Genomic DNA, 10,989 nt, shown 5'->3' with positions numbered 1-10,989 from the left:
ACTTTGTTTCTTATCCTGACTATGTACTCACTCGTACTGTATTGTTGTGGCTTTCCATTTCATTTCATTTTTTCCAATTCTGTGCTTGTTTAAAAAAGTCAGGGAAGTATAACTGAATTGAAACTGCTAAAAAAAAAAATTAAAATCTTACCAGATTTTGATTAGCATTGGAAATATTCAAACAGAACATGGTGGATTTAACGGAGTAGACTGGGATTATTCTTCTCCCCTGGGAGCTTAAAAAGATAACGAATGGGTACAGACAGTGAAAACTCATTCTGTGTTGTTGAATTCATCCCATTGCCTTCGCTGCATCACTCGTCTTTTTACGCTTCAAGCCCTCTGGGACTTGGACTCTGTTTCCTTTTGTGTTTCCCCAGTGCCCATCACAATGGAGGGCAGAATATAACTGAGGCCTTTTGGCTGTCCTGTAATGTAAATATATATTAACAATGGTAGAATATCCCTCTGTCCATGGGCTATTAGAAGCATTCTGAATATCTGTTCCTTTCCCGATGACCTTCTAATTATTGTACCAAAGGACTAACGTCCTGTGTTGCTAGAACAATTAGGAATGCACTAAATGAGATAAAAGGAACTTAGATGCAAATTCATGTTGGTACTGGACAACTCTGATAATTATTTTAATTAAATAATGCCTCTTTGTTGCTTTATTTAACTCATTAGATGTTAAATAGATGCTCTCATCAACTCACTTGTAATTTAAGCCATTGTTTATTGCCCAGGACATAAACTCTCTGATCCCTGAATGAAGGCAACTGTTTTGTCCATGCAAACTGTTCTTGTGACAGTAACTGGATTCACTGAAGTAGTGATGCTTTCTCAAAGTCATAGTACAAATAAATAAATACATAAATAATTCTTAATCCCTGTAGGTTTGACTATGTCAAAAGTCATGGATAAAATCACGTGCGTTTCTGCCTGAAACAGTTTTTACCACAAAAGTATCTGGATGAATTCTCAGTGAAAAGACATGGAAATAACAATTATCTCACTTAGTGTGATATTTTCCACAAAGCCATTCTGTGAAAGGCGCTGGCAGTTGCTCATGTTACAGATGGGCTTATTTCTCATAACTTGGAATTTGGACCGTGTGCAGCATCCTCCTGCATCGCAGCCTTCCCTTACCCCAGCAGGCTCTGCTCCCATCTTGCTTTTGAAGTGCAGTGTCCAGCCTCTGAGTTTGAGGGGAAGGAGCAACCAGGGAGGCTTGGCTCCAGTCTGTGCCTTTGTGATTTCAGAAAGGGATACTGGCTTATGGGATGATTTAAAGATGTTCACACAAATTTTTCTTCTCAGTGAAGTTTAAGTGTTGGAATACTTTCTCTCTTCTCTCTATTTCTCCTTTCAAGAATGAGGAGCTGTACAGTAGAAAGATGAGATCCTTTATTGAGCTACTTTTTAATTCAGGAAAAGTGTTTTTATTTAATAGAGGTTGGACTGATTTGAAGTAAGGTGAGAAGGAACTCTTTTTTTCTCTTAGTTATTATTCAAAACTGTTTTCCTAACTTGAGATAATATACAAAGCAGTGGACAGCTTCCACTTTTCTAGTAGCTTCTCATTTGTAATAACTAAGATTAAGCAAAAGAAGACAAAATATAACAGTCATCTTTTTCTGCAAACAATAGAGTCTAAATGCACTAGTAGATATTTTTGACACTTTTGTTTCGCTATGAATTGATGATTATTGAAGTATTGAAGTAAGAGTATCAAATACATGGCATAGTTTGTCTCTAATTATAATTTTGCTATTCATTATGCCCTGTGATTGCAGCTCCCTCTGTCCTTGATCCATTTGTTAAGAGGCGGAGAAGAATTCAAAGGATTATATTTTTCTTATTATTCCTCTTTTCTTCCAATGTGAGTCAGTCATGTGTTTTCTTTTGATCCCCTTTGATGAGACTGAAGTGAGTTGTGTCAGATATTCAGGGCTGAGGAAGGACGTTTACTTCTGAAAGCTGAAGTGCAGTAGGTGGGGACAACTGTGCTATCATCTGAGCTCTGCATTTGCATCAAAATCCTTTGGTGGGAGACTATGGGAAATACTATAAAAACTGTAAGCCAACTTTCTGGATGTGATAAGCATTTCCTGGTTTTTCAAAGACTGGATCTGGTGGCGGACGATTCTGGTTGGTACAGTGCTCAATTTCCTATGAGAAGATTGATGGTAATAGGCAGGATGTCCCGTAGTGTTAAGAAACCCAAATAGTTAAAGTTACTTGCTTTCTAGTCTTAGAAAAGGCAATTCCATTGTTTCTTAGGAGACAGTGCTTGTACTGAGTCTCTTTCTGCTGTCTGTGTCCATGGGTCACCAAATATATGGTATGACCTCATTGTAAATCGGGACACTAATAAGGATCAGGATCTGTCATAGTATTTGTTCATGTGGCATGTTTAAATTGCAGTGTTCGTCCTTGAGACACAGAAGTTCGTTAGGTCTGTTATCTATGAAAGTCAATCTGCATTTTCATCTGTTCTCTACTTTTGCTTCATTTGTGTTGTCTGCATTTCTGTCACCACTATCATATTCAAATTAATCTTTCAGTATATCCTTGCGTATATGTGGAAGTTGTGTTTTAATGTCCACTAATGATGATTTTCCATTTTTCATGCATCTGAAGACCTGTGTTTTTCTCTCTTAATCTGCAATGAATTAAAAATTTTCTGTGATTCCTCCTGCAATTTACCAGTTGGATTTAAAAAGTATATCAGGTGCAAGTTTTTATGATGATTTTATTCAACTCATATAGTACATAGTTTTTGCAATAAAGTGAGCAAAACAATTTAAACAAGCAATTTTGAAATAAAATGCCACATGTTATAACATAGTCTAGGGCATGTACCAGGTAAAGGAATAATAAACATATAGGAATTGTTAAATGGCTGTGATTTTTAAACAAATTACTAACTAGCTACATTAAAACTGGAAGAAAAAAAAAAAAAAAAAAAGGAAAAATAAAAAGTATTATTCACAGAAAGCTAATTTATTTCCCTTTGAAAAATGCTAAGGGATGGTAAGCATGACTAATGAATAAAGTTACGGAATTTGGGGGCACTTGGAGGTTATAAATAAAGGGGAAAAAATGCTTATTTTTAAAAAAATATTTTAATAAAAAATAATTCCAATAAACATATTGGTTTTAGCCTACCTGCAAATGTTGCTAAGATGCCTTTACTATACTGATAGATAAAGTAAGGAGAATGTTTCAGTACAGCTATCTTCTTCATCCTCACAGTGCATGAATTTGCCTTTCCAAAAAAGTGTCAGCTGAAAGAATGGAGAGAATAATATTGCTGTATATTTCACCTTAAATACTGCTGTGTTCTCACTCAGTTAATTAAAATCTGGACTGACCTTTGGCTTCTGAGTAATGCAGTAATGGAGGCCATCTAAGTACTAAGAGAGCACAATGTCAGTACATCACGTGTATCTGTGATTTTTATCTGCCCATGCTTCTTAGGTTGTCATTTTCTATCTTGGTTTTATCCTCATCCTGTAACTTCTTTGTATTGAATATACTGGCACTAATGTTATTTTTTCCAGATTAACTTGAAGAATGATTCTCAGTTCATCCTGTTAGCGTTCTTATGTTCTCATAGCTCATTCACCAAAGAAAATAATTCAGTCCCTTTTTTATATTGTTGGCATACACTATAGAGGATTTAACATACTTGGGTGACACCATGTTATATATACTGTTATTATAGAAAATATTTGAAAGCTACAGTTTCAGCTAAGTGAGCACTTGTTATCTATTTCAGTTCCTCATGGTGATAACATAGATAAGATTTGATTCAGTCATTGATTTGACTTCTTGTAGTACAAAATATCTGGAGTGTTCTAATCTGATTATTTTCATTAGTTTTAGTGGAAGAAAAAAAAAAAGATAAAAAGAAAATAAAAATGTTTACAAAAACCTTAAATACAAATCCAGTCAAGCAAAGAGGATCATTTCAATCTACATCTGAATTCAAAATTCCTAATGTTTCCTGCAGGGACTTGCAGAGTGGGTGGGAAAAAAAGCACTGAGCGGTGACATGCTTGCCTTATTCAGTGTGAAATAATAAGGCATATTTCTTCTACATATAGTTGTTGATTTTGATTATTTTTTCTTTTCAAGAGTGGAATTTGTAGCACAGATCTTGAGTGGGGAATGCCACCATGTCAGGAGGGTGGTTTGAGGTATGGCCAGCTGGCCATGGTTTCTGTTCTGCTCAGCAAAGACTCCTGCATTGTATCTGTTGTCCAGCTAAGCTTCTATCTAGTAGTGAATTAAAAAATGTGAACATGAATCTGTTGTACACTGTTTCTACTTTCATGCACATACTCTGGGTTTAGGCAATTGACTGTTTTGTTTGGGTGGAGGGCAAAGTGATTTTATGACTTAAAATTGTAGAATCATAGAACTGTTTGAATTGAAAGGGACCCTCAAAGGCCATTTAGTCCAACTTTCCTACAGTGAATAAGGACACCCACAGTTAGATCAGGTTGCTCAGAGCTCTGTCCAGCCCCACCTTGTGTGACTCCTGGGACAGGGCATCCACACCTCTGTGGGCAACCTCTTCCAGTGCCTCAGCACCTTTATTGTAAAAAAAACTTCTTCCATGTATTCTATCTAAATCTTCACTCTTTTAGTTTGAAGCCATTTCCTCTTGTCCTATCACAGTGACTTCTGAGAGATACATATACTTGTCTTACCAAAGGCTAAGCAATATGCAGTGTGTATAAGACAGTGTGAGAGCTTTGATAGCTCAGGGCATCCAGAGATAGTCTTTAAATTGTTGCTGAATATTTCATGCAAATAAATTTCTGTCTAATTTTGCCTTAATGACATAACCTCAACCTGTTTATGATTTTTTGAGGGGAAATCTTCTAGATATCTTGGACTCTATCAATTCACTTCCCATCAGATATGAGTCAAGGCCATGACATTGATTCAGTATCCACCGAGACTGTGTTGCAGAGCAGAGGTGACAGTTTGGTGTTATTTAGAAGATGTACTATTAAGACCTGAAACCAGTAATATTTCCCTAGAACTGATCAACAGCTTCTTAGCCAAATATATTTCATTGCAGTAATCCAAAAGAAAACACCGTGGAAGTTTCAGTGAAGTCTGGCCTCTGTATACTAATATGGGACAGAAGCTAATAGTCAGCTGATGATGGTAGGTTAACTGCATTACTTACGGTTGTTGCTTGTGAGAGCACAATGTTAGCAAAGCATCAGAGATGTTCCAAATCTAGTCAAGCAACAGAAACAGCAGCAGGGCTTTTTCTCTCAAAACACTCTCTTTATCACATCTGTTTCTCTTTCAAGGATTCAGATTCAGCAACACGTTCTTCCATCTATGAGCCAATTTCTTGCCAGGTGATAGTGAGCTTGTAATCATATGTTGCAAAAGAAAGGTAAAATTTCATCTCATTTAACAAATTTTTTTTTTATGCAAGCTAGTCAGTGTATGCAGATGCTGAAGTGACTGGAAAGAGAAGTGATTCATCCTAAAGAAGGTGTCTAGTGATGAAAGAACAGTTCTCCGTTCTAGTCATGAAAAGTGTCCCTTCAAAGACTGAAATTAATGCTAGCAGTCATTCTGCAGGTTCCTGCTGTCCTTGGGAGAGGAGGAATACTTCATTATAGCCAACTGCCCTGAAAGGGCTGCTGGAAGCTGCAACTGAAAGCTTCAGGGGTTTTGAGAAAGATGAAGTATGAGTATCACTGAAGTAGTTTTAATTCAGAACCTAATCTCAGTCTGTATGAACTTCAGTTTCCCTTAGGTAATAGAGTCTATAGCTGTTGTTTGGCTTTCTTTCTGCAGAATATGTTTGAGGGAGGCAAACTTGGAAAGTCCTTGGCTGTAGTCAGAGTGTCCAAGTGGCTCTCTTTCCTGTTGATTGGATTTTTACATGTAAAACAGGAGGAGAAAATTAATTTTGGAGTCCAGTTGTGGTTGTTTTGTGCAGGAGACACATTTCTTTTCATAAGACAGGCTGTGAATCAGATTATCAAGCTAGTAATACAGAAAGCTTTTGATTAATGAAAATTATAGACTGTAAAAACAACTGGAGTTTTTCTATAAGGATTCATACTGAACTTTTCAAATTAACATTAAAGGAACTAAGATTGCAATTCTTCACAGTGCTCATCCAGGTTTGATGCAAATTGGGGGCACTCAAAACTGAGGAAATAATGTTCTATTGAAGACAGGCCATTAATATTGTTCATACAAGACTAAATTAAATGAATTTATAATTTATAATAATTTAGAACTCTACTGCTGAAATCATACAAACTAAATCAAGAGCTGCTGCAGATACTGAAAATATTAAATTTATCCTAAATGGAAGCATCCTTCCTGTCTTCCTTTTGGAAAAGTCTTGAAACTTGGTAAACACATATTGTTATTTAAGGCTTGCAAGACTTCCTTTTTATTTTGTGCACTTCAGTTATTTTTAATGCATGCACATTGATAGACTGAAATACTGCTTACCTTTATTGGTCTGATTAATTCCATGAGTGCTAGGAATAGGCTTAGTAAGAGGAAGATGGCAATTGAAACTTCCATAACAAGGCACAGAAGAGGCATAATAACAGCTAAGGAAACCAAATTGCATGAGTTTGAAAATCTGCACTGAACAGTCATTAAGCATTGTTCTTTAGTCGTGTGATTTCATTTCATTAAGTATTTGCATACTAATAGAAAGCTAAAGTTACAAGTCTACTGCTGTGAGTGATTGTTAGCCACTCCCTTCCAGTCCTTGTGTTTACTTCTGTAGTCATCCCCATTGCTTTGGCATAGCACAGGGAGAAGCCTTAATGTTTTCAGCTGCAATAAACCAAATCAAACTACAAATCAATAATGAACTTAATTTGCTATAGAAACAGTCTCTTTGCTATTTCATCCAATAAGGTAAGCTAATAACAATTCTGGGGGGAGAAGAGGGGAAAGGAAACTAGGTATTCTAATTCTTATTCTTTAGAGCTTGAATATAACATGTTTTCTTTATCTTTGTCCTTGCATGGTAGTTTATTTCACATACCGCCAAGTGCGAGCTTCTGCAATGAATGTCCGAAAACTGTGGAGCTCCTATACCTATTTGCTTAGTTTCTTTATTCAGGGACTTAGATTAGCTATTAGGGAAAGAAAAAATAAAATAAAATAAAATGCTTAAAGAAATTGGTCAGTGATTTCAACTGGGACAGAGTTGATTTTTCACTCTAGTCTGGCTAATGACGAAGTATGACCACTTCCAGAGGACCATAAATTCAGTTAAACAGCAGGACAGATAACCAGTACACTGAATGAGGCTGAATCCAGGTTTGCTGGATTCATGAGATTTGCTGATGGCAGTATGTTATCTGCATACTCTTCTGTTTACAAAACTTGTATGTCATTGAATTAAAAGAATATATAGTCCAACTCAGTCTTCATATTTGTAACAACCATTTTATTTCAAAGTGCCTATTAAAGAACTGAAGTCATAATTTTCAGTAGGTTGTCTGGCTCAGTGGCTATTGCTGTATATTTTGTGTGTATTTCAAGTAATACGTGTTTTCTGTTTCACTGGGCTGTTTTGTATAATTAAAGCACACTCTTGATTTTTAGATTTGTAAAGAACTGTATATGATCTTAAAGACCAGAATGAAATGTTTCTAAGATCTTTTTTACTTCAATAGTGTGAATAATAATAGTTCTATTTTAATAAAAAACAATGATGTTCATTGTTAGATCTGAGTTTAGTTCTTTCCCCTTTTTCATAAGAGTAGAAACAATCATACAAGTGAGTTCTGTTTGATATTCTGCTACTGAAAAAATGAGATTGCCAAGGTAATTGGATAACACAATTTTCTTAAGAGCATGAAACAGCTTTATCTCAGGTGTGTCAATCTTAATGCCATTAATCTTCTGAGGCAGCTGTTACCATGCATATGCACTTGCATGCAGCATAGTGTGTGACCTTGCAAGATAGAATTGTGGCCATTCAAATGAAGTAAGAGCCTGTGGGAAAATCTCAGCAAACCTCCTGAGTGAAAAAAATGAAAAGGAGGTTGACATGAGTAATTCCCCCAGTGTTTTTCTAGCTCAGCAGAAGGAAACGTGCTATTTTTAGTACCATACATACTGAAACTGAATGCAAGAAATAATATGATCAATTATTTTTCTTAATTAGTATTTTAAAGAGGGTTTTATGTTTCTTCTTTCCCATAATGCAAGTGCTTTACTGTTGACAGTAAATTGCATTGCCTACTGTAAGCTGCTACAGCCATTCATATTGCCACCAATGAAAGCAGCTCTGAAAATCAGGTCAGTTCTTTCATCAAGTATTGCTCAAGGTATTTGTACGTAGACACAAATATAAAAACATTTGCATTATTTTATGTCTCTATTTTCTAAACAGAGAAATAACTATATTAAGAAATGCTGAGCTTTAAGGATTGTTTGTCCTACCCAAGAACTATGTAGATAGTGCTTCAATATCCTTTCATACAAAGCACAGTTGAGGCAAAGATCAACTACTTGTAAAACTTGCATTTCTTTACCTTGCAAGTGCTCTCATACAGTTACACGATGGCTCACTGTTTCCTCCTAATCCATCTTCTGAAATCAGGGTTTCCAGCTCTTGTGAAACTGAAATAAAAGAGGAATTGGGTCCACATTTCTTTCCCTATTATTTCTTTAAATAGTGAAACCTTATCAGGGGAAAAAGAAAATAAACAAGAGATGCTGAACCTTAAATATCCTCATATCTGCAATAACACTGGGTGAACTGTTTAACTGACATAGCAGGCCCCCTCATTCCCTCCACATTTGGAATCAAGTTTCCATTACTGTGCTTTGCTGCACCTTTAAAAGGCAAAAGAGCTACTGAAATGATAGTGTGCTGTTATTTATAAGCTGCCCTACTTCCCTGAGCAAGCAGAGCTTGAACTGGAGACTTCCTCCTGATCATCTCATACAATTTGTGCAGCTAGGGGCTTTAAAGCTCATCCCAGGGCACTTCTATCTATCTGCAGTGTGTGCATGTGTAAATTTTTGTGGCAAATTCATTGCAAACAGCTTTCAAAACATGGCCTGTTGTATCTAAATCCTTTTGAGAAGCTTTGGGATTAAAAGTAATGTACTTTTCTATGGGATTATTGATAACAGAATTTAGGAATTTCAGAGTTATCGTGCCCACAGAAGCTATATCTCCTCAGTACTGCAGCTATAAACTACAGCACTAAATTTATTTGGTTGTCTATAATGTAATACAGCTACAAGTGTTCACCTTGCCTGAATTACGGGCGCTGTATGAGCACTATAACTTTACTTCCTCTGGCTTTTGCTCAGTTAAGGACACCAATCCTGCTGTCATACTAACGCGTTTTATTTGCCAGCTAAAGACACTGATTCAAAATTTCTTTTAATGAGAAATATCACAAATCTTTAACTAAAGCATAATGAATACAACATTAAACAGATAGAAGTACGTGTCCTCTGAGCAGTCATGGATTCTCCATTATGCTCTTACTTGGCCATGAAATACCTTCCTGAAAAGTGACTGGATTTCAAATCCTGAGTGAAGGCCAATCATTTCATCAAAATGTCAGCGAAGCTTGGTTTTTCTTTCTTAACTCATTTCTTGTATGAGTGACTTGAAAAGCCAAGGCTGACAAGCAGGAGCTGTAGGCTCCTAAGTGTACATGGGGGCTGTTACAAATAAAGATTGAAGTTCTTTGTATACTCATGCTGTAGGCCTAGAACTAATGCAAGAATCAGTGCTAGAGGAGGAGTGCAAAATGTTCCACGCTCTTGTATGTCAATAATCAAAACCACTACCAAGTACTATATTCATTTGCACATTGCAAAGATGAGCACATCAAACAAGGGTATCATCAGCTTTCCTGATCTGAGGCCTAGACATAAACTCAGAAGTCCTAGAGGTAAAACACTGCATATGTCTTTTTACCTAAAAAGAAAATTTATCAAGGCTGTATATTCAGTCCTCCAATGTGTTCTGAAAACACTTTGTGCTCTCAGTCTGTAGACTTTAGAGTTTTCAGTCTTCTCTTAACTAGAAGGATATTTTAGATGTTCTTAAGTGTATTTATTCAATTATTTCCTATAAATACAGAACTCTGTATACATTTGCTCAGTAGGAAATGAACTTGACTGAACATATATTCTTGCCTTACAGAACATATATTCTTGAAGACCATGGAAGACCGTGGAAATATATTTGGGGAGGGAGAGGGGGGGAAGGGGAGGATACGGGAGAGAAGAGAGGAAAGAAATCTATAGAAGGAACAAAAAGGGAAAAAATAGTAACAAACTGCATGTTGCTGGAACGTAAGAATGTAAATGCTTCACAGAAGTAGTGTTTCCAGAATAATTAACTAAATGGTATTTGAGGGGGAAAAAAAAGAGGCATTTTGGTTTGAAAAAAATACAAGGAAAATATCTGGTTAAATAAAAATAGGAGTAGTTGAGAAGTCTGAGTCCTGAAACAGAACACAGAATCATGTTGATAAAGATATAAACTAGATTACACTTTCAGGATTAAATCTTGAGGAATCAAGGGAAAAAGTTAGATATTCAAGTCAGTTTAGCAGGGCCAGCTGTGACCAAGAGGGATTTGGGAGAAAAGAAGAGGGCTTGGGCTGAGCCCGAGGAAAGAATTCTGGAGGTTCTGGAAAGCTGTAAAACCTGATATCAGCAGCAGAAAACAGCCAACAAAGGAAGAATTTTGGTGAGGTCTTGAGCTTGTCATCAGACGGGAACAAAGCAATGGTGTAGCTTATTTGGTCAATTATAATCATTAATAAGCCCATGAATACTTAGAGCCATCCTTTTTTTGTTGTTGTTTACAGAGTTTTTTTGGATTATAGTTTGTGTGAGAACAGTTTGAATTTGATGCCATAAAATATGACCTACATTGCCAGTAAAATGTGAAAGTAATTACAGCCTCTGGATTTATGTTTGCATTGG

At 36.2% G+C, this 10,989-nt stretch overlaps 1 protein-coding gene across 6 annotated transcripts in view; it reads left to right on the top strand.

Moving 5' to 3' along the window:
* DLGAP1 (DLG associated protein 1) overlaps window positions 1-10,989 on the top strand; it is a 377,818-nt gene that overhangs the window by 240,212 nt on the left and 126,617 nt on the right. The window contains exon 1 of one of the 6 annotated variants that reach the window (XM_048939385.1): window positions 6,831-6,930. The exons of the other annotated variants lie outside the window; for them this stretch is intronic. Coding sequence (XP_048795342.1) covers window positions 6,880-6,930 — 51 coding nt within the window. The 5' untranslated portion in view covers window positions 6,831-6,879. Of the gene's footprint in view, window positions 1-6,830; window positions 6,931-10,989 lie in introns of those variants that run through there. 6 annotated transcript variants of the gene reach the window in all.

This window comes from Lagopus muta, chromosome 3, assembly GCF_023343835.1.
Source record: "Lagopus muta isolate bLagMut1 chromosome 3, bLagMut1 primary, whole genome shotgun sequence".
Classification (NCBI taxonomy): domain Eukaryota; kingdom Metazoa; phylum Chordata; class Aves; order Galliformes; family Phasianidae; genus Lagopus; species Lagopus muta.
This window is presented reverse-complemented; position numbering and strand designations above follow the sequence as displayed.